General features: G+C 40.3%; 1 protein-coding gene and 1 long non-coding RNA gene across 3 annotated transcripts in view; one reads left to right on the forward strand and one right to left on the reverse strand.

Moving 5' to 3' along the window:
* CKAP2L (cytoskeleton associated protein 2 like) overlaps positions 1-23,495 on the reverse strand; it is a 26,671-nt gene extending 3,176 nt beyond the window's left edge. Inside the window, exons 1-7 of the mRNA XM_001092735.5 lie at positions 23,194-23,495; positions 21,129-21,195; positions 19,317-19,368; positions 14,765-15,993; positions 11,005-11,212; positions 5,239-5,394; positions 1,613-1,676 (exon numbers count right to left, since the gene is read on the reverse strand). Coding sequence (XP_001092735.5) covers positions 1,613-1,676; positions 5,239-5,394; positions 11,005-11,212; positions 14,765-15,993; positions 19,317-19,368; positions 21,129-21,195; positions 23,194-23,230 — 1,813 coding nt within the window. The 5' untranslated portion in view covers positions 23,231-23,495. The remainder of the gene's footprint in view (positions 1-1,612; positions 1,677-5,238; positions 5,395-11,004; positions 11,213-14,764; positions 15,994-19,316; positions 19,369-21,128; positions 21,196-23,193) is intronic.
* The window catches only part of LOC106993134 (uncharacterized), a 104,446-nt gene continuing 103,127 nt past the window's right edge, over positions 23,492-24,810 (forward strand). For both annotated transcript variants that reach the window (XR_013402650.1, XR_013402651.1), the window contains exon 1: positions 23,492-24,018. This is a non-coding gene — a long non-coding RNA (uncharacterized LOC106993134). The remainder of the gene's footprint in view (positions 24,019-24,810) is intronic.

Here is a 24,810-nt window from a genome sequence, read left to right on the forward strand (position 1 = left end):
CATGCAATGATTTCCCAGTGATCTTCATGGGCTCCACATACTGAATAGTGATTGATTTGAAGTGTGACTTATAACTTGTTTTTTCATGTTAAGCCCTGTAGCAATGTCCTGCTATATCAGGCTACCCTCCTAGCCAGCCCTGCAGACAGCTGTAGGTAGATTCTTGACACCCTTTCAAGACTCTGAACACATCCCCAGTCTCCTATTCACTCTCAAGAGAACTCTCTTAGGGACTAATCACTGGCCTTCTACCCTTACACCACAACTTGGATCAATTTTCTTGACTTATTAAGGTTAACCCACACAACCTCCCAATCCCATTCCTACCCAGGATGACCACATGGTTACTGCCTTGGACAGTGGGTAAAAACTGTCTTGCATTAAGCTTTCATGGTAGCCCAAACACAATCATGAAAATGAAAGGAAGGAAATCAGACTGTGCCAGGCACACCGTGGCTACAGGCTGACACCCTAAGTGAGGTCAAGAGGGTGCAACAAAGGCATGGATTCCTGTCTTCTCTTTTTATTCCTTTTAAGAACAGTCATGTTTTAACCAAATATCTGAATTGTAGTCTCATTCCCAAAGAATCTACTATTAAGTATATCTATTTTAGGTCCTTCTTCCCACATGTAGTGGGTTACTTAGCTACACGACTGGATTGTTCCCCAGTTAAATCTACTCTTTTTTTTTTGAGATGGAGTTTTGCTCTTGTGGCCCAGGCTGGAGTATAGTGGTGTGATCTTGGCTCACTCCAAACTCTTACTTCCTGGGTTCAAGTGATTCTCCTGCCTCAGCCTCCTGAGTAGCTGGGATTACAGGCACGCACCACTACAACCGGCTAATTTTCATATCTATATATATATATATATTTTTTTTTTAAAGTAAAGACAAGGTTTCACCATGTTGGTCAGGCTGGTCTCGAACTCCTGACCTAGGTGATCCACCCGCCTTGGTCTCCCAAAGTGCTAGGATTACAGGCGTGAGCTACTGTATGCAGGCAAAATCTACTATTAAAGGACAAAGATTTGTCACCTTCTAAGATAACAAGAATCTAATTTATTTTCTAAGGACAGCTTGTTTTTTCTTTTCATTCATACAACAAATATCATAAGCAATTATAATGTCACTTGTGTTTGGCACAATATATTTCTCATAGAAGTCTTCTAAAGGTTATAACCACTGACAGTAATGGTCAACTAACTGACGAGATTCCTGAGATAGCTATTTTTAAAGGGATAACACAAATTTAGATGAGTATGTTGGTGGGTTTATTATGATTAAACACGTAACTTAAGGCATTTCTCCTTTGTGCCTCAGTCTCTTCCAGTAAAGAGCTGTTTGTCTTCTCCCATCTAGGATTCCAGGGAAGTAGGACACTCCAGTCTAGGCTGTTCTGGTGGAAACCACCTTTGTTCAGTGTTGAGCAGTGTATTTACTTGTAATCACACAAATAAAACAGCTGATGACAATGGCTGAAAGGGCCAGGTCATGGAAACCAAGAAGTGAGAAGCATTTCAGGGGATAATTCTTTTCTTCTTTTTCCTATATGTCCTGGATGACTTTTACTGGTACAGCTAGAGAAGATGAATTTAAATACAAAAATAATAGTACCTTCTGTGGTTCTGTTTGAGTCTTGCAAAATATTAAGAACAACTTCCCGCAACTCTTGTATTGGCTGGAAGGAAGGAAGAAAGAAAACATACAAAATCTTAAAAACATTCATGGAAAAAATGTGCTTAGGAATTTTAACATCAAATAAATGTTTTATAATAAAAATGTTTCCTTTTAAAATCTCGTCTAACTATAAGTCTTTTGTCTAGCTTGACAGTTTTATAGCTTCATGAGAAAAATAAAGAAACACAGAAAATTTTGATTAAGTGTTGGCACACTTGACTTAATCAACAGATGTATTTAAAGTTGTCCACAATGTAATTTGTTTACATCGAATTCTATTTTCCTATTGATTTGTATAACACATCAAATATGTAATATGTATTCCCACATAAAGATTCTCGCCCAATGATGTAAAGCTAGCCATACAGAAAATGCATTATATATATATTTATTTATTTTCTTGAGACAAGTCTCGCTGTGTCCCAGGCTGGAGTACAGTGGTGTGATCTCAGCTCACTGCAACCTCCACCTCCCGGGTTCAAGCGATTCTCCCTTTATCATAAAAGTCATATATATATATTGTAGAAAAATTGAACAATAGGTTAAGCTTAACAAATGAAATCACCTATAATTCCATTGACCAAATACAATTTTTTTTTTTTGAGACGGAGTCTTGCTCTGTCACCCAGGCTGGAGTGCAGTGGCGCGATCTCGGTTCACTGCAAGCTCCGCCTCCTGGGCGCCATTCTCCTGCTTCAGTCTCCTGAGTAGCTGGGACTACAGGTGCCCACCACCACACCCGGCTAATTTTTTGTATTTTTAGTAGAAACGGGGTTTCACCATGTTAGCCAGGATGGTCTTGATCTCCTGACCTCGTGATCCGCCTGCCTTGGCCTCCCAAAGTGCTGGGATTACTTATAGGCGTGAGCCACTGTACCCAGCCCCAAATACAATTTTTTATGAAAGGGAGTCTCTGTCACCCAAGCTGGAGGGCAGTGGTGTGGTATCAGCTCACCACAAACTCTACTTCCAGGGTTCAAGTGATTCTCCTGCCTCAGCCTCCCGAATAGCTGGGAATTACAGGCATGCACCACACCATCTGGCTAATTTTTCTATTTTTAGTAGAGATGGGGTTTCGCCATGTTGCCCAGGCTGGTCTCGAACTCCTGACCTCAGGTGATCCGCCTGCCTCGGCCTCCCAAAGTGCTGAGATTACAGGGATGAGTCACTGTGCCCGGCCAAGATACAATCTTTGTAGGCATTTTAGGTAATTTTCTCCAGCTTTTCCTTTCTTTCTTCTTTTATTTGTTAACATACTTGAAAAAAAATAAAAAACTTTTATGGAAAAGTAATTTTCTGATAAAATTATCTGAGATAGGCTTCATTTTTCAAGTATGTAAACTATGCCATGAAGCAGAAGTTGTACTTTCCCACAAGAACATTATAGTTGGAGGTTTGTCTTCCTTACCTGGGACTCTGTATCAAATAGATATAAACTGACAATAAAGCATAAAAGGAAAGCTTTCCATAGATTTTTTTCAAAATCCAAAAGATAATTATGATTTCAGCTAAATGAATGGGAATAAACGCATAGAATATATTGCAAAGAGTGAATTCCATAAAACATTCATCAAGTGTATTTTACATTTGTATAGCCTTCTGGTTAAAGATGGTGGATTAAATATACCTTTATTTTTAATTTCTCTTGAAAAGCGACTGAAAGGATAATAAAGGGATTAAAAAGAGGCAATAACCACAAAACATAGGAAAGAATAAATGGCGATAAGGTTTTGGAAGCTTCAATGCAGAAGAGAAGTAAACAATTTGATCGACTTGAGAGAGCCAAATCCCAAGCTGGCAGTGTGGCTGAGAAACATTCCTGAGCTGGCAGAACAGCTTAGGAATGTGTGGTAGGGCCCAAATTAGGAGGACTCTTTAACATCTGTTCAAAAAGCAGTCAGACCTCCAAATCCACCAAGCACCCCTAAACTCTATGCAGCCTGGTAACTGTGTCTAACTCCCTTCATCCTAACAGAAAACTGGGGATGTATTCTCCAAGTCTCTGAGGGATATCATGCAAGATTGGGATAGGGTGCTTTCTCAGAAAAGGAGATAAGCGGAAGTTTCCATGTTGAGCGTTGAGACTCCCTGCTCTCTTCTCTCCCACAGCACTGGCAGTCTGGTTTCTAGCTCCCAGGAAGGAGATTGGAACATACTTCTCCAGAGAACTTGTCCAGCTTAAGAGTAAAGACATAAAGATACTGATATTGAGGGTTTTCTAACTAATCAACTCAGCCAGATCACCCTGTGGTGAAGCCCCATCCACGTGTCTAGAGCTTTAAATAAGCTTTTTCAGACCCACCTTATATATATGCAAAGAGCCCAGTTTCACCAGCATCTGTGTAAAGCGTTTAATGAATAGAGAACAAAGCAAAATAGAACAAACAAACAATACCAGCGAGAGAGAAAGAAATGAAAAACACCAGAGAAAAAACAGACAATGCAGAAAGAAGAAAACTGATACGGGTTCTAAAAAACAAGGGATCCACCCAACTTAAGAAGGATGTAAAGGGAATCTAAAGGTGATGGTAAAGAGATCCCAGAAAGACAGCTGGTGAAGATGGCAGTAAAGTGCAACTTGTTCAGTCTGGAATAAGCCAGAAGGGTCTAGGAGAAAGGTCTCTAAGAAAAAGAAATCAGTAGAATATCTGATGTTTTCAAAGTATTGAGGAACTTAGACAATTAGAGAGAGTTTGTGACTTAATTATATATAAATACTCAGAAAACTAAGCAAAGGCAAAACAAGACAGTAACTCCAGGAAGAGTAGAAAGTTTTGCTTGAAAGGCAAAGTAATCACAGTATATACTACATGGCTCAACATACTCATATATTTCTTATATATTCATTAACAATGTGAATGCTAAATAGTGACCAGAATTTCCATGACTCTAATGAAAGTATGAGGAATGGCAAAGGTCTGTAAGGATGGTAAATAGGGGTGTGTATTTGTGCGCACTGGGGGATCTGTGTATGTACGTGTGAAAGAGGGCTAAATCTTCATTCTGCATAGCTGGAATTCCATAAATCATACCTAAAACTGAAAAATCAAGAAACAGAAACATGTTTTCTGAAACTATAGAGGTTAATATAAAAATAATCAGTTTGCTCTGGGAAGGGGGAAATGGCAGGGAAGGAAGACAGAGGCCTTATTGAACGAAACTTATCAAACTACTTGACTGCTTAAACTATGTGCATGTACAATTCTGATTTTGAACCATTATGGAAAAAGGTACCACAGAATATGGAATATGACATGGAAAATGACATTTTAATGAAAAGCATTATAAAGCTATTTGATGCGGTTTTTGTAAACAATAATTATATAGTGTTTTTTTTCTAAATTTTCGAATTAAAAGTTATTTATGCAATGGCTCTGAATTACTGATTTAAGGATGTTGATGTATTGGGTTTAATATATTTTTAGGTTCTTTATGGTAAGGTATTACTTTATAAGTGTTGGATACTGATGTTGCAACCTTCTAACCACCATATTATAAACAACAACAGAGAACTCACATGAAAGAGAATTTTAAGAAGTTACCCACCCAAGACAGATACTCACTGTTGCCCCATTTTTAATGGCCTCTTCATATAGCCCGATAACATCAAAGGTGCCTTTACTTGCCAACAACTTTGCTTTGCAGATCCAGAATTTAGCGAATTTTTCAGCTTCAGGAATGCTGGACAATATGTTAAGTATTTCATTAGAAGGTACACCCTGAAAAAAACCAAAATATCCAGAGGTCATTATTACCATTTCACTGTTAGTCTCACATCTCCTAATATTTATTATAGCAGGTATGTAGAAATTGGTTTGATCACTAATATTTTTGAACTATAAAAAAATGTCAATTTTACTGAGGTATAATGTACATGTAATAAAATGCACCTGTTTTAATTATCCATTTTAATGATTTGAGACTTTTTTTTTGAGACGGGGTCTCGCTCTATCGCCAGGCTGGAGTGCAGTGGCATGATCTCAGCTCACTGCAACCTCCACCTCCTGGGTTCAAGCAAGTCTCCGGCCTCAGCCTCCCGAGTAGCTGGGACTACAGGCACGTGCCACCACATGCTCGGCTAATTGTTTGTATTTTTAGTAGAAATGGGGTTTCACTGTGTTAGCCAGGATGGTCTCGATCTCCTGACCTCGTGATCCGCCTGCCTTGGCCTCTCAAAGTGCTGGGATTACAGGCATGAGCCACCACACCTGGCCACATTTTTTTTCTTTTTTTTTGAGACGAGGTCTCACTCTGCTGCGCAGGCTGAAGTGCAGTGGTACAATCACAATGCGCTGCAACCTCTACCTCCTGGGATCAAGCAATCCTCCCACCTTAGCCTCTCAAGTAGCTGAGACCACAGGCATGAGCCACTGTGCCTGGCTTCCTCATCGTTAAATTTTAAGAGTTACATAAGACCAAGTAGAAAATGTTTATCATAGCTGAAGGTAAGAAATATGTTCATTTTTACATGGTACAAAAACAAAACAAATCATAAACATTTCTTATATATTCATAATATTCCATATTTATAATAATGAGAACACTGAGTAGTGATCAGAATTTCCGTAGGACTAATAGCAATGTAAAGAATGACACAGGCATGCAAAGGTCATAGGGGTATATATGTGTATGTGTCAGGGATTTATGCAGGGGTTTATGAAACAGGGCTAAACCCCACAAAAAGAAACTTTGAAATGGATTCACTGGTTTGGTTCCCTTCTGGCTTGTGCTGCAAGCAGGACAGTGATACGGACCCAGAGGAATGGGGAGCACTACCACGCCCAGAAATCCAGGTACTGGCACACTCAGCCAAGCAGCACCATCTACTGCTATTGAAATGGGGGAGACGCAAAGGTTAAGTTCACAACTGAGAATCACTAACATTTGAGAAAACCAACACTACATGAAAGAAGCATAAAACTCAACAAACAAGAATGAACACTGGAGCAAAGAGGAATACTTTTATGAGTATCACAGTCAATATCTTCAGAGTGATGAGACAGTATTGCTATCCTGAAACTAGAATGGGCTGTTAGGAAAAATAACCAATAGAAGGGCAGAACAATTGCATGGGCACCGCTGAAGAATACATCTGTGAGCTGAAAACTCAGCTGTGAAATCCTCCTAGAAACCAGTGCAACAGAACAACGAACAGTATGAAAACAAAATTTAGAATTCTGAAGGATATATCCATTACTCAATAATTCTAATATCCATCTAAGAGAGTTTCTAGAAGGAACAAAGATAAACACACAAAGTGGTTGTAGGAGAAAACTTTCAAGGAATGAACAAAGAAACAGTTGTTCAGATTGAAAGGCTCTCAGAGAGTTAAGCAGGATGAATGGGAGAAAAAAATATAAAAACTTAGAAAATCAAAGATAAAAAGAAAATCATAAAAGCTTCCAGAGAGGGAGAAGAAAAGGATTATCTATAAAGGAATGAGAATCAGACTGAAATGAGACATTAACAAATCAACAACTCCAGACGCAAGAAAGAAAATGAAGCAGTCATTTAAATTTTTCCAGGGAAAACAAGCTGAAATTAAGAAATTTCCCCCAGCCAAACTATGATTCCAGCATGAAGGCAAAATAACAGTTTCACGAGAATAGACTCAAAACATTTGCCATTCAAAAATCATAAATTTACTAGTGAGTAAACTTTAGAACTCACAAGAAAAACTAGAAACAAAAGTAACTGCAGGCCAGGCGCAGTGGGTGGTTCACACCTGTAATCCCAGCACTCTGGGAGGCTGAGGCAGCGGACTGCTTGAGGCTAGGAATTTGAGACCAGCCTGGGCAACACAGTGAGACCCTGTGTCTACAAAAAAAATGTAAACAATAATGGGTGTAGTAGTGTGTACCTGCAGTCCTAGTTGCTCAGGAGGCTGAGGTGGAGGATCGCTTGGGTCCACCCAGGAGTTCAAAGTTGCAGTGAGCTATGATGGCATCACTGCACTCCAATCTAGGCAACAGAGTGAAACCCTGTCTCTTAAAAAAAACAAACCAAAAAAGGAACTGCAAGAAGAATATGATATATATTCTGCAAATCATGTTTGAGCTTACATCTACCACTTTATTTTCATTTCAGTGTATTATTTTCCTTATGAAATAAAACTAGATCAAACACAGAAATGAGGAAAAAAAGAATTCATGTAAGCTGAATTACAAAACAAAATGGCAGGCATAAGTTTAAACATACAAGTCATCATAATAAATGCATATGAACTAAATTTGCTTTTTAAAAGCAGAGAGTTTCAGATTTGTTTAAAAAATGTACCTGTGTGCATTTATATGAGACATACCTAAAATAAGTCAACGCATGAAGGTTTAAAGGAAAGGGATGGAAAAAGAACTACCAGACATATTCTAACAACAAAAAGCAGGTGTGGCAAAATTAATCAGACAAAAGAAATCAAAGCAAATCATGAATCTTTCTGTACCTAACAACATAACTGAAAAACAGAAAGTAAAAATGGACAGACATATGAAGAGAAATTGTCAATGACTAATCACAGTGCCAGGGAGAGACTTTCGCCTATTTCTTTCAGAAAGCAATGGATCAAATAAACAAAATAGGATATACATTCTTTTCAAACATTTTTGGAATATTTACCAAGAATGATCAGATATTAAGACCACAAAGAAAATTTCAACAAAATCCATCAAGTAGAGTACACATAGGCCACATTCACCAGCTACAATGCAATATAATTAGAAATTAACACCAGGAAAAAAATCTACAAATCTGGAAATTAAAAGATATTCTTCTAAGATATTTTTTGGGTTAAAGAACTCAAAATGGGAATCTCAAGCTATTTAGAAATGAACAATGAGAAGATATGTCAGTTAGGAAGCTTCTGTGTGTCAGCCCCAAACCCCATCCTCTGCGTTGTGATGCTTGGGTTGAAACTCTTGTAAACCACTTTCTGCTGGACACCAGCTCCCTGCTCAGCTCTGCCACTAGGGGGCACGAGAGGGAGGCTGCAGGGATGGAGAAGGAAGACACTTGCTTCGTCCTATTTGCTTTCCTTACCCCAGCAATGGTCCCTCGCCCTGGCAGCAACAGTTGGTCCTAGCCTCCATCTTTTTCTCTCCCATTCCCCACTCAGAGCCCACCTCCCTGTGCAGCTTCAGAGGCAGGAGCACCAAATGGAGAGCATCTTTTCCTCAAAATCTGAGCCCCAGCCTTGCAGGGCCTCTCCTCCAGCACCTGCTGGGTAGTATGCCTTCCTTACAGTTGGGAGTCCCATTTCTACCAGGGTTTGTCTCTCCTGCTTCTTGGTTTTGATACCCTAACCTCTCTTTGTTCCCCTAGACCCAGTGGGTACTAGCTGCTTCCTGCAGTTATCACCACTGTTACCTCAGGTTCCTTTTCGCTGTCAGACCTGTGTGTAGCACCTGCACCCCTTCTGATCCCTTCAGCATTTTGAGCGCTCACTGTGTGCTTTCACAGCCGGCATCTGTGCTCCCTTGTATGTGACCAGAGAGTGGGAAGTGCCTTGAGAATTCTTGTCCGCCAGAGGTAGCCATGAATAAATGACAATGGAAGCTTTAACACTGGAGCTCCCAAGCCTCTGATCAGGATGACTCGGAGAGATGTGAGTGACACTGTCTCCAGAGCATCCCTGTGGGGCTGTGCCAGTCACCCTCCATGGACTCGCTTTTCTGATCCTCCAACTTCACTCCCCTCCCAGTTTTCCCTGGAGTGTCTTCCGAATAAACTACTTTCACACAGATTCTCCTCTTAGGGTTCACCTCTAGAGAACCCACATAAGATACTGTGTAACCAATTACATTATTTCTGTGGTTTTTTTTTCAGACTTCACCCTGACACATAATATGACCAAAGTAAAATTCAGAGGCAAATCTGCTATAGCATTGAACGTATTTATAAAAAAAAAGAAATTCTCACTTTTAAATGATCTAAGGTTTCAATTAAAAAGCTAGGAAAAGAGCAATAAATATAAAAATAGATGCAGACATTGATGCAAGAGAAAAAATAATCAATAAAACCTGAGGTCTTTTAAAAAGATTAATGAGAAAAAATCTTTGGCAAGTCTAATTTTTAAAAAGTCACAACATTACTCAAGTTGACTCAAGATATATGAACCCTAAATAGAGCAATGACCCCATAATAAATAAACTGAGAGGATATATACAAAATTATCCTCCAAAGAAACACGGTCCAGATGATTTTTATGGGCAAGTTTTTATCAAACCTTCAAAAAATAAAAATAATTCTTGTGTCATACAAACTATTTTCAGTGTACAGGACAAAAAGGAAAACACTCAACTCATCTGCCTAAATCAGCATAACATTGGTACTAGGAAAACACAAGAAAAAACAACCAAAGTACATAAAAAAGTGAATAAAAGAATTCCAACTCGCAAAAATATAATACTTCCTTTCTCTCCACACCTATACTGCATGGACATGCATGAAAACAATGGTGGTCACCTCCAGAGAGAAGTCTGGGATGCCTAAATATGCATGTTATAGAGGAAGAGGGCTGATCATTTATCTGTATTGTTTGAAATGATAATAAAAAGGTACTCATGTTTTTAAATAATACAACAAAAACAAAAGAGGAAAAGAAAAAGAACTCAAGTTTAACTCCACAAGGAGAAATAGTTAATATTTAACTGGCCGTTGTGAAAATGTTGCCTGGAGTAGATTTAAACTGAACTTTTCCTTGTTTTGGCTGATGTTCAACATTACCAGCCAAAGGACCGAATGAGTCTTGCTTTAGGCAAGGATCTTAGTATAGAAGTTTATTCCATCATTTTTTATTAATATATTTTTTAATATATTTTTCCTTTGCCTACCATCATACTCTTTGCCTACCATCTATTTTATCCTTATCTGCAGAATCCACGATAAAGTTTAAATACTACTTATAGCTACCCACAGTATTTAGAATACTCCAACTTTACATATAAACTTGCCTTCTGACTTCAGTTTCAATGTTAAATGTGTACTCTTCAGAACCTGATACCCAAAGAAGCAAAGTTCCTTTTGGAGCCAGTTTATTTGGATTAGTTTTCCAACTTCTTTGTGCCTTAGTTTCGTTTGTAAAGGGATCATAGTAACAGTGGTTATAATCATGTGAGATAATCTTAGCTAAGTGTTTATAAAAGCGCAGACATACAAAAGCCACCGTTTATGGGCATGTCATTATTATTATTGCTATTATTATTACTCCATATTTAAAAGAGTAGCTAAGTTTCTGCTTAGATGAAGGCTATCTCTCCTATACTATATTTAAGAAAAATGTTCAAAAATTCTAAGACTTTGGGCCAAAGCTGGAGGAATTTATCTTCTTCACTCACCCCTTCGATGAGGTTCAGACATTCTGTCAGAGTGTTGTTAATTTTACTGGACAGTTCGAGTTGTGCTTTCTTTTCCTCCTCTTCTTTTTCAATGCTCTTCCAGAATGAAATATTCATTTCCTTTATTACTTTTCTTTTTGTTTTAATTTCCATAGGGGGCCGTTTATAGATTTTTCCCTTAGATTTCTGCCATTCTTCTAGTTGTTTCCTGAAATTCAATTAAAGGGAGAGTGGTTTTATTTATTTATTTTTAAACACAGTCAAGCTGCTAAAGTATATGATACGTATAGATAGAGTATAATTACTTTCAACTACAGACAAAATTAGGAGAATGGAATTAAAAAACAATTAATAAAAATAGATGCAGACATTGATGCAAGAGAAAAAAGTAATGGGTAATGGCAGCACTGGGTTGCACCCACCCATGAGAAGGCAGACACCAAGATTCCTAGATCACACGTGGCCAGCACTTCAGACTTCAAATAGAATTTGTGATTATTATTATTCTTTGAAAGTTTTCACTTGTGCTACTTGACACTTGCTTTCCTAAGACATCCCTGTTCTTTTGAGATGACTAACTCAGCACTTCATTTCTCTCACCATAAACTGTCACTCAACCCAAACCTAACAAGCCTGCATTCTACCCTCAGTAAGGTCTTGGTGTGGGAAGTGACCCACTTAACCTGGTTCCTTAGCCCTCTCTTGACCAGACATGACTCCTTCATAAGCTAGACCTGTAATTTCAGGGCTCTTAAGTAGCTGGCTCTGATAGTGCCAAGTCCTCAATCTTGCTGTCCCCCACTGTTCACATTTTCCACTCCAGCTTCTAAGCAGGTCACAGATTGCTTTTTGGGGGTAGGGGCACCAAGACATATAGACCTCATGTTTGGATGTAGGCACTCCAGTTTCTTTAAATTAAAACTACATATTAATAATGACTTTCAAGTGTACATTTCAGCCCAGATATCTCCCTGGATCCCCAAACTTTGTAAAACCCACTGCCTAGTTGATATCTTTTGATGTCTGACAGGCATTTCAAATCTAATACTGTCCTAAACAAAGTTCTCGATTTTCATCTCTGCATCTGTTCCAAATTTTTCTTACTTTGGTAAATAGCACCCCAGGCTGTGTCACTGCCAAGGACTTTCCATGGCTCTTGGAATAAAATTCAACATATTTTCCATGGCTGAAAGGCACAGTGTAATCTGGCTCCTGCCTACCTCTCCACACTAGTCTGTCACTCACCCCCTCTAGGAGCTCAGGTATCCTTGCAGTTTCTTTTTTTGTTTTTGAGACACAGTTTTGCTCTGTTGCCCAGGCTAGAGTGAAGTGACATGCTCTCCCGTCACTGCTACCTCCACCTCCTGGGTTCAAGTGATTCTTGTGCCTCAGCCTCCTGAGTAGCTGCAACGACAGGTGCGTGCCACCACACCTGGCTAATTTTTGTATTTTTAGTAGAGGTGGGGTTTCACAATGTTGGCTAGGCTGGTCTCGAACTCCTGACCTCAAGTGATCCGACCACCTCGGCCTTCCAAAGCGCTGAGATTACAGACATGAGCCACTGCACCCTGCCTCCTTGAAGTTTCTTGATCCAGACTTATTCCTGCCTTAAGGTCTTGCATCTTCAGTCCTCCGCTCAAATGACACCTCCATGGAGAGGCAATTACCTGCAATTACCGTGTCTTATCTAGTCAATGTGCTGGTTTTCTGTCTCCTCCACTGGAGTGTGAGCTCTATGAAGGCAGAAACTTTGGCAGTCCAGTTCCTAGCACAGTGTCTAGCACACACAGCTATTTAATAACACACAGTAACATTCACCTTTCAGTGTGCAATTCTGAGTTTTGACAAATGCCGGAAGTCAGGTAAGTCTATTATCAAGCTCTAAGAGAGCTGTAACACCGTCAATAATTCCCTTATCCTCCTTGGTAGTCAGTCTCACCCCTAATCTCCAGCTCCTGAATATCACTGATCTATTTTTTGTCTTTATAGTTTTGTTTTTTCCAGAATGCCAGTAACTAATTTTTGAATGAATGAATGCTACTAACTCTCATTTCTGACTCCAGAGCAAAATCCATGCAATGTTTATTATTTCAGCCCCAAATACTGCCCCTTGCCTTCACTCCAACCACCTACTTGATGATAGAAGTTGAGACATCTGGCATGTGCTTCCTCCATGTTCCTAGCATTTTTCCTATCTCCTTAGCCTTCCTTCTAATCATAAATGAAGAGGGAACTTTCCCTTTCTAAAGGCAACTTACTCCTAGGACCTCAATACCAGTTTTGTTTCTCTAGTACTTTCTATATATATCAATTAGCTCCAGAAGGGTAAAGACTGACTGACTGTGTGCTCATCACTGTGTCTCCTAGCGCCTGGCACATTGTAGGTGCCGAAGAAACACCTGCAGAATGAGTCAATGAATCTCTCCCTTTCCAGACTCCTTCTCTTTTGTAATCAAACATGTTCAACATGCAACACAGTCTTATGACCAATCCTCTGTTGTCTGACGTAGACTGTGAGCTCCAGGGCTGGGACCCTGACTTCCTTGTTCACCACCTCAAGGTCTCTGCACTCACTTCTCTTTCTGCTCAGGATTGTCCTTCTTCTTGTCACCAGCCTCTCCTCAGAGTTAGGTCTCAGCTCAGACGTTGCTGTTGAAAGTACCTCTACTGATCCTTCTATCTAAAGCAGCCATTCCAGCTCTACTCTCTTGATCACATCACCCTGAATTAAGTTGTTTACTTACTGTCTCTTCAGGAGGGCAAGGGGCTTGGTGGTGGTGTTCAGAGCTGTACGAAGCATATATGCATACCTGCTTGAAGTACAAAATAAGGACATTTCTGACAAGCAGGTATACGTATATGCTTCTCCTGGGTAGAAAGTGTGAAAAATTCACTGGCTCAGTTTCAATCAATGTGTATGTTAATATTAACCAACCTGAAATCTTGATTTTTTCTTTTTTTCTGAGACAGAGTTTTGCTCTTGTTGCCCAGGCTGGAGTGCAATGGCGTGATCTCGGCTCACCGCAACCTTCGCCTCCCGGGTTCAAGCAATTCTCCTGCCTCAGCCTCCTGAGTAACTGGGATTACAGGCATGTGCCACCACGCCCAGCTAATTTTGTATTTTTAGTAAAAACAGGGGTTCTCCATGTTGGTTAGGCTGGTCTCGAACTCTCGACCTCGGGTGATCCGCTCGCCTCGGCCTCCCAAAGTGCTGGGACTATAGGCATGAGCCAGCGTGCCTGGCCCGAGATTTGACTTCCACCATCTGAACCCTGTATTTGAACTGACTGCTCCTCTCTGAGCTTACTTGCCATAACTTGGCCCACTCAGACTCATGGAAGTTTCTGGTTCTTCCCTGATAACTTTTCTGAACTTAACCATTGGTTTGCTTGACAAGAGACTACCATCTTCTCACTTCCTAGCTATGTGAACTCTTATCTGTTCTATTGCTGTTCAGCCTAGCAGAGCACTTCTTGAACATGTCTACATCTGCACCCCCTACTTCTTACTCATCCATTCTGTTTCAATTTCTTAAAAAAAAAAAACTATTTAAAGCATACAATTACAGAAAATGATTTATAACATATGTACCACCTAGCCCTGTCAAGTCTTAATATATTTGCTTCAAATCTTTTTTCAGACTGTAGTTAAAAATTACTTAGGAGCCATTATTTATGGCCTATTTCCTGACCAAGTCTTCTTGATGGTCAATTTTCCTAATTATCTTAAGTTGCAAAAGTTTAGAATTAAAGCAAAGTACCTTCGATCCTCTGCTGTTGCCTTCTTTTTAATATTTGGGTTTGTTCGGGTCTCATTTACGGTTGTGACATCAGCTTTTTTGGGAGCGGTCTTGTTCAGAAAATGGTTCTGGGGAACAACAGCCTTTTTCAAAGTCCGTGCTTTTTGTTGAAAGTCATTATTGTTACGTTTATTACAACTGGTTCCATTTGGTCTTATACTAGGGGTGCTTGGAATGGCTGAATCAAATCTGCCAACTGTCAGATTAGGCCTCTGGCTTATGGCTTTCGGTTTTTGCAGTACGCATGATGTCTGAGGTATACAACAAGGTTGGGTGGACTTCCGATCTTGCTTGATGTCTGGATGTCTGTTGTTATATTCACCCTGAAGCAAATTGGGGTATGTTCTGGGTTTGGTATGTTTCATTCTCTGTTCAATAACAGGGTATGACTGTAACTTAGTTTCATTTGGTCTTTCATATTTACCCCTATTAACCTTTACATCTTTGATGTTCTTGACCACCAGTTTCTTTGATGACTGAACTTTACTAAGGGTCTGAATAAAGTGAGAGGGAACCGTTCTTGAGGGTTTTACTCCTGGTCTTGCAAGATCTGCTCCTCTAGAGAGTTGCTGTGATTTTACTGGGAAAGTCCTGCTTTGTGTTTCTCCAACAAATTGTTTATTAACTCTCTCTTTCAGAACAGCACTATTAACTGAACTTTTGCCCAAGGCTTGTTTAGGAACCAAACTGTTCTTGGTTTCATTAGAAAAGTTAGTCTTTGGCTTACTTGTGGTACATAAATTAGGATCTGGCTTCCTCTCAGGTTCTGTTAAGATATGGGGCAAGTTCTCTTTGTTTGTTTCTTTTAGAAAATTATCCAAAGATTCGTTTTCAACATGGGTATTATTCACAGAGTCTGTACATTTAGCATTTCCTTGATTTGTTAACTGCTGCTTTGTAGTTTTCAATTGTTCTATACTAAGTGACCCCACGGGTTTTCTTGACAGTTCTCCTGTTGTGGATGATCCAGCTTCACGCTGTTGAAAACTCTTGCTAGAAGGCTTAGAGTATGGATTAGAAGAAGCATATTCTGAAGTCAGCCTTTTGCCCAAAAGTTTTGGTGGCTCCAACTTCGGCTTCTGGGACCCTGTAGTATTAGGTGGTCTGGGTTGGAGTTTAATGCTGGTGGATCTTTTAGGTTTGACAGGCAAAACAACATGGTTGGTAACATCATTTTTGGGTTTAATAGTCTGAAAAAACAAAGAAAGTATATATTAAAAAATTCCTAACAATATCCTACTGTTTTTAAAATAATAAAAATAACTGTTTAACACATGCTAAAAAAATTAATCATTTTTAGATTTTCACCTAAGAAAGCTGAATTCTCAGAAAGTAAAGAATGACTAATAGACAGTTTTTGTGTTTTGTTTTTTTTTTGAGACAGGGTCTTGCTCTGTCATCCAGGCTGGTGTGCAGTGATGCAATCTTGGCTCACTGCAACCTCTGCCTCCTGTGTTGAAGCAATTCTCCCACCTCAGCCTCGCAAGTGGCTGGACTACAGGCGCGTGTCATTACACCCGGCTACTTTTTTGTATTTTTAGTAAAGATGGGGTTTCACCATGTTGGCCAGGTTGGTCGTGAAATCTTGAACTCAAGTAATCCACCCACCTTGGCCTCCCAGAGTGCTGGGATAACAGGCATGAGCCACCGTACTTGTCCTAATAGGTAGTTTTTATAACTTGAGTTCCTATCAGAAATATATTAGAATCTTTTAGCTTGACAGAATTAAGCAGAGATGTAGTGAATATAAAAAACTTGCTCTTTAAAAAATGAATCTGCCTCAAACAGTAGTTGTTGAATGCCTATTATATCCTAAGTGCCCTCCAAAGGACCCTGAAAAAATATATACATAATGAACTTATGTTAGGGGACCTCCCAACAAACCTCTCCTAGTACTTTGTATAGTCACATTATATGTTTTTTAAACTACTGCCTTTGTAAACATCACAGTATCACTCAAGAACCTCTGTCTCATCCCTGGAGATTGGTGACAAGGAGATAGGTGGCAGATGATGTGAAGGCTGAGATATGCTGCCACAGCTCTCAATAAACATGTAACATCTTAGTAGTCACATGTGTAAAATCAGCCAGGACAGGGTTTTAAGGTTAGAGTCTATGTTAATAATAAACAAATGTTTAGTCATGTGATTTATTTCTGGATGAGAAGGTAGGGCTAGATTACAGAGAACTCTGAAAACTAGGGGAGTTTAGAATTCATATGGTAAGTAACTGGGCAAGCCACTATGAATTCCTGAGCATCTATCATGAAAGCAATTACTCAGAAAGGAGAATTTCACAGAGATTTATGGAATGTTTCCAGGGTAAGATATGGGAATGCTAGAGTTACTGCTCTATTTTTGATTTGACATATATTGTGAAGAATCACTATATAAACCTGGCGAGTATGTAAAGGATATCTAACCAGAACCATTTGGCATTAAGGGCAAAGAGATGTCTACTCCGGATGACAGTGGTGTGCGTGTTGTTTTTAGGGGTGAAACGGGGGAGAGTTGTGAGTGGGAGGCAGAGAGATGGATGGTATACCCACAATGCCTATATCTGGATTAATCTTTGAGCACCAACATTTATATACACCTTGGATCCCTCCATCATTGCTTACTGAAGAGGTGGAGGGATGCTGGCATGAAAGCTTCCAAATGTGTGTTAATTTTAGTTGCTTTCTTTTATATTAAAAACAAATTGATATAATCCACAAACCATAACATTCACCATTTTAATAAGTGCACAATTCTGTGGATTTTAGTACAGTCACACTATTATGCAGCAATCACCACTGTCTAATTCCAGAACATATTCATCACCCCAGAAAGAAACTTGGTTTACTTGTTGGCGGTCACTCCCCATTTTCTGCTTCCTGCAGTCCTTGGCAACTGCTAGTCTACTTTCTGTCTCTGTATGTCTACAGATTTGCCTATTTTAGATGTGTCATATAAATGGAATCATGTAATATGTGGCCTTTTCTGTCTGGCTTCTTTCACTTGGCATGTTTTCAAGATTTACCCATGTTGTAGTATGCATCAGTACTTCATTACTTTTTAAAATTAACTTTAGAGCAGGTTTAGATTCACAATAAAACTGATAATAATAATAGTATCTATTATCTAGAAAGGATGCCATATATCCTGGTTTTCACAAGATAGTTTTGATTTATGCCTGTTGGTCAAAGAGTACTGCTTTTTACTCTCAAAAGTGTCCTGGTTTGGACATTAAAGCATATGGTCTACTTCCTTACAGGGTTGTTCTGAGTGAGGTAATGTATACAAAGTGTCTGGGTGTTAGTTGCTGTCATATGTGGAAAGTGTTATATAAATTGTCAAGCATTATATAACTGCAATGATGACTATTATTTACATCGTGCTTTCAGTTTCTCCTAAATTCTGTAATTCCCTTCCTGAGTTCATTTTTTACTTTTACAACTGTGTAAAGCAGATAAGGTAGGTATCATTTTCATTTAAGAGTTGATGTGCTGAAATCAGTACTTTCAACTTCCAGAGATGCCTCAGGGAACTCTGACTGAGGGCCCTTTCCAGTGGATTTTTCTTTAAGACTTGCATGCTACACTGGTTCAAGCTACATAAAGTAAAAGTGTAACCCAGTGCTTCCCAAACGTTAAATCATTGTGCATAAATTTTGCCTTATATACATTTTGCTGTCCTTCACAGTGTCTAATGATGTCATGTATATACACAACATATATATGTCTATATATGCATATGCATATGACAAATATGACTGAGGTCATTTGGTGAATGAATCATTAAAACTTATTAAAATTCTCACCAATGAGAATGTTTCACTTCAGGAAGCACTATTTGAGTTACATTTCAGAACACAGATAAAAACTATGCTTTTAAAAACTAAAGGTGAGATTTTTATTGCAGATGAAGAATCTGTGTCTCTTTCAGAGGGCTGATTTCTTCCATTTAAACTTTAAGTTAAGGATCCTTTACCATTCTATCTAATGTAGCTAAATTAAATTGATTAGGAAGCATATACTTAAGTGGCTCGGAAGGTTCAATGCAAATGTTCTTTTAATGACTACTGAGCTATTTAACTTCATGGCAGCATACCAAAGTGGTTAAGATCACAGGCTCTCAGCTTTGTCACTTAATAGCTATGCGACCTATTTAACCTTTCTGTAACTTAGTTTGCTCATCTGTAAAGTGGGGCCACTAATAGCAGCCTCATAAGATTGTGAGGACTCAGTGAGGTAACGCAAGTCAGAAAAGTATCAGGCACACAGTAAGTATTCAATAAATGTTAGCTATCAAGAGGACTAAAGTTCACTTGAGATTTTTTTTGGTTAATAAAACTAAACTGTAGTATGTCATACTTTTCAAAAAATGATTGTCTCTTATTAAACCAAACTGTTTTTATATCTAAAAGAAATATCTTTGAAATACATGTTCTTTAGGTTGCTAACATCTTTATTATTTTTATTACTAATCATACCTATGAATGCATATTTTTAAAAAGACTAATTTCTACTTACAGATTTAGAAGGTGGTGGATTCAGGCAATTATTCTTGGATTTCAGATAAGGCCTATAAAAGACAAATTAAAATTAATCCTCAGCACAGAAGGATGCCAAGCTAAGCTTGGGAAGTACAGTGATTAAAAATTATGATTAGAATTTTAAATAATTAGAATTTCTGTAATGGCAAAATAATTCAAAATTAGATTCAATAAAGTCTCCTTATCATCATTTCTTTAGTTCTGTATCCTCCCCCTTGGAGATCACCAACTGCTCCTACTTTTTTTTTGCCTTATGATCCTTACAAAGACTGTCTATGCACAAATCTAGCGTTCTCACAATATTAATGAGATATATGTGTTTCCTTCATATTTGTATAGTGTTACTCATTCAAACATCATTCCTGGAGCACTGCAATGTGCCAGACACTGAAGATACAATGCCAAATGAAACCATTAACTGCTTCTTTAAAAAATTTCCAGCTGGGCATGGTGGCTCACGCCTGTAATCCCAGCACTTCGAGAGGCCAAGGTAGGCGGATCACGAGATCAGGAGATAGAGACCATCCTGGCTAACACAGTGAAACCCCATCTCTACTAAAAATACAAAAAAAATTAGCTGGGCATGGTGGCGCACACCTGTAGTCCCCAGCTACTCAGGAGGCTGAGGCAGGAGAATGGCGTGAACCCGGGAGGCGGAGCTTGCAGTGAGCCGAGGTTGCGCCACTATACTCCAGCCTGGGCGACAGAGCGAGACTCTATCTCAAAAAAAAAAAAAATTTCCTTGTTTTAAGTATCTTCAAATACTATCTTTTCTAATTTTCAAGGGGAAAAGTGATACCAAAAAGAAAAAAAAAAGCAAGACACACATGAAATCTAGCTAGTGAGATAGGAAATGCAGAAAAAGGATAGGAAAACAGAGAATTTAGAAGGAATCAATCTGCATGGACCAAAAACAACTGTTAGACTAACAAGGACTTTGATTATGACTTGTTTGATGTTTGCCTCTCCCATCTAGAACATAAGCCCTGGGAGGGCAGGAATGTCTGTCTTGTTAAGCACCTTATCTCTAGCATCAGAAGTAACTGAGACATGGTAGGTACTAAATAAATATTTGTTGAATAAATGAATTAGGTTCATTTAATCAAGGAAATAGAGGTGAGTAAACACCCAAGATAAAATAAAGGGTGAAAGCTAACTTTGTAAAAATTAATTTTCAAAAAAATATTTAGCAACTCAAATGGGGAAAAAATTAATTAGTGCTAAGAAAGAAGGACATATAACACCACAAAGATGGTAAGAATCTACAAAGGATAAAAATGAAGTGGTTATGTTCTGTCTATCTCAACAGTAAATGCTAAGAGAATGACCCGAGAGCACCACTAGGCTGGAGGATATCACTCTGCTATGGAGGATTGATTGTAACTGGCTCTCCTGCCTTAGCAAGAAATGCCAGAAGCATGGTCATTCGAGTTCTTTTTTTCTTTTTTTCATTCAAGTTCTTGACCAAAAACTGCCTTCATGAGAATCAACTTCCCCAAGAAAAAAAACGCAGAAACTGCCAAAGCTTCCAGCATGATAGGTAATACTGACCCTTCCCTCCTTCCTTTGGAGATTCACACAGTAACAACGCATAAAGCTTTGCCAATGGACTAAGCACTGCCCAGGGGGTTTGGTCATGCCTGGACTGAAATGCTCTTTTTGCGTTATCATAGAATCCCAATGCAGTCTGAGTAGACTCTAAGCAAAAGGGACATGTTTCAAAAAGGCTTTAAATTGCTAGTACAAAGAAGGCAACAAAACTTGCATAACTGTGGACAGATAAACTCACTTGGTGTTTTGGCTCCTCAGTTTTCCCTTGGCTGCAAGGTACTCCTGAAGTTTTCTCTGTCGCTCTTCTGCAACACAGGCAAGCAAACAAACGACATAACTTCAGTTCAAGATTTTAACCAGTTCATTAATATTCTAAAAGATGACACTTTTCTCTAGTGATTTTGGCTTTGCGACATAATGTTACAAAATCCCTAGTCCTATAAATTTGCCTTCAAGTTAATATCAACATCAACAATATCATTTATATGCCAGGCCTACACTAAGCTCTTTAAACTTACTTTTTTTTTTTTTTTTGAGACAGGGTCTTCCTCTGTCACTGAGGCTGGAGTACAGTGGCACAACCACAGGTCACTGTTGCCTTGATCTCCCAGGTTCTAGCAATCCTCCCACCTCAGTCTCCTGAGCAGCTGGGAATACAGGTGTGTACCACCACGCTGGGTAATTTTAAAAATCTTTTTTTGTAAAGACAGGATCTCACTATATTGCCAGGGGTGGCGTCAAATTCCTGAGCTCAAGTGATCCTCCTGCTTTGGCCTCCCAAAGTGCTAGGATTACAGGCGTGAGTCAAAGCACTCGGCCTAAATTTATATTATTTCTTTCAATCCACAAAACAATCCAATGAGTTTTTGCAATCTGAAATCCAGAGAGGGTAAATGTCACGCCCAAAGTTACCCAGCTAATATGTGGCAATTCCAGGACTTGAAAACAGGCTTATCTAACCCTGGAGCTCACAGCCACTGTTCACAGCTATAACAGTCTATGTTTTGAAGAACTTCTGTTACTGGCCCACCTGAGCTGGTGAGCCAGGCCTGGTCTGATGTCTTTTAACAGGGATGATGATTTTTACCCACAAACCCTTATATGGCTTCCTTTGTTGGTATTAAGGATAAAATATGCCAGGTCTGCTCATGGCAGACATCTATACTATGGTGACTTTCTACACAAGCCATTTGTGAGGGGATGACAAGTCAATGATTTCTGCCTTCAACAACTTTCAAACTAGCAGTGGAGATAAAATAAGCACAGCAATAATTACAGTATAAGGTAAAATCTAAGGGCCATAAGAGAGAAAAAGAAGTATGCGAGTTCAGAGGTGGGGCATAAATGAGGGGAGTAGGTGGTTGGAAAAAGGTTAAAATTAAAACAATGACGTGATGGAAGAAAAAAAGACGACAGGGGTGCCAAACGACTCTTAACCTCATCTCAACGGAGTTGCCCTGTTTTGCTGATGCTCACTGTATCCTTAGAGACAGTTTGCCAGGTAGTGTAGAGCGTAGGGGCTGACATAGGGGGTTGGGAGTCCCACCTCCGTGACTTCTAGCAAATTAGCAAACTTTGCTGCTGCTGAGCCTATAAGGCAGACAGAAATGCCCATCTTTAAAGCTTGTTATGTAAAGTGCCTAGGACCTCGTAGGCATCAACAGAAATAATGGAAGAAACAAAACAACGGTGCGTATCTTGGAGAACGTGGCATATGTGCAGGAGTATTTTGAAAGGTAGGAAAGGGCTCCAAGCACATCTAAGAGATTAGGGATCACAGAAGCCTTAGCCCTGGGTGCAGATTTAACCCATCAACTTCTAGCCACGGCAGGCTGAGAGGTGTGGAGTGAGAGCTCCACCCAAGGCAGGAGACCCGGGCTCAAGCCAGACCCCGCCTCCTGGCACAGAGGACCATACCCGGCTCTGCCTGGAGCCAAATGTGGATCAAAACAGCGCGCTGCTTCCCGCTGCTGGTGAAGGCCCGACCAAGGGGCCTGTTTCTTTATCCAGAACGTTGCGACAATGACATGTCTTTGCAAGGCTGCTGCAGGGCTTTCTAGAAAGGTGCCCGTGAGGTATCTGGGCCTGCGCACAGCCTCCGCCGCCCCGGGCCCAGACGTCTACCTGGGGGCCGTGGCCGGGGGTCTCGTATGCGCTTCCGGGATGGAAAACGCCCGAGGGAAACTTAGGCAGGCGAGCGGACGGGCACCTTCCGCGGGAAGAACTCACTCGGTGGCCTCCTACTACCCTGGCCATGTTCCAACGCCCGAGAATAACGAGGACTCATTCGCGGTCATACTCACCTACAGCTGCAGCGGCGGTAGGCCCGGGCCCCACCATGACTCTTCAGTGACAGTTTTTCTTCAAACGCCGCGCCCGTAGCCAAGACCGGCGTGCCGCGCCTCCGCGCGTCCTCATTGGCTCCTGCGGGTTTGAAACTCGCTAGTCGTCATCACGGGAGGGCGGGACAACAGGCAATAGCCTCTTTGCGGTTGGCTCTGGCCTTGAGAGCCTGACTTGGGGCCCTTTGATTGGAAGAACGTGCAGTGCATCTCGGCATTGAGGGCGGCTTCCTCGGGGCGCGGCACCGCCCGCCTCTGAGTCCGCCTCTGAGTGGGCGTGGGGCCCTCCTAGGGATCTCAGCCAGGCTGGCGGTTAGTGGGGCGGTTACGTTGCATCCAGCTGGGGTTGGCGCTCCGGGAGTCCCTGAGCGGAGAGGCAGGGCGGTCTTCCCAGGCTGCTGGGATTCCTTCGTCTCAGAGTCTCAGACTCACAGGAAGCTATGAAAAAATAGTATTATAAAGAGGACATGTGGGTCTTATGCATCTAAAGGCTCCTAATTTTAGTACTGCAGGGTGGCTCCTTTAATTGAGGTAAAATATACATAACATCATATATACCATTTTAACCATTTTAAAGTGTTACATTTTCCAAAAATGTGCAGTTCAGTGGTATTAAGTACCTTCACATTGTGGGACAACCATCACTACTGTCCTTTCCAGAACTTTTTCGTCTTCCCCAACTGAAACCCTGTCCCCATCACTTACTCCGCCCTCCTCCCTCCTCCAGCCCCAGGCAATCACCGTTCTAGTTTCTGTCTCTGTGGATTTGACAACTGTAGGTGCCAGGTAAGTAGAATCATGCAGTATTTGTTCTGTGGCTGACTTGTTTCACTTAGCATAAAGTTTTCAAGGTTCATGCATGTGTAGCATGTGTCGGAATTTCCTTTTAAGGGGGAATAGCATTCCGTTGTGTGGACATGCCACATTTTGCTTCTTGGTCCGTCCCTCTCCGGACGCCTGAGTTGCTTCCACTTTGTGGCTATTGTGAATAATGATATGAACATGAATGTACAAATAATTCTTTGAGACTCTCCTTTTCATTCTTTTGGGTGTATACCAAGAAGTGGTATTGGATCAAATGGCAATTCTATTTTAAATTTTTTGAGAAACTGCCTTACTCCTCTCAGGATGATCTCTTGTTCAAGGTATATTTTCGATTTCGCCTCATCAGCTGACTAGAAGGCCATAAGGCTAACGCATAAAGGGACGGTGGATGGGAGGCCTAGTTGCCCTGAGTCCCTAGGCACACTTCATTCCCCTTGTTTTAATCCTAATTTTTTTTTTTCTTTTGAAGTTTGTCCTGTTTCATCTATTCTCCAGTTTCTTGAAGAGGGCTGGAAGATGCTTTTGGCTCCTTGTGTGTCAAGGTGCGTCTTTCATGGATGCTGGAGAGGTGGTGGACAGAGGGGCAGTCGTACGTGGGTACCTGTTGGCCAGGTTCAGCTCACCAGTTGGGTGAGCTGCGGCCACGCAGCAGCCCTTCTCTTTAGCCCTAAATAGGGAGTTTGGAGGAGAGCCAGGGTTTCTGGATTCATGCATTTTGATATTTTCAATAGTGTATAAAATGTTTGAAATAGG

This window comes from Macaca mulatta, chromosome 13, assembly GCF_049350105.2.
Source record: "Macaca mulatta isolate MMU2019108-1 chromosome 13, T2T-MMU8v2.0, whole genome shotgun sequence".
Lineage (NCBI taxonomy): Eukaryota > Metazoa > Chordata > Mammalia > Primates > Cercopithecidae > Macaca > Macaca mulatta.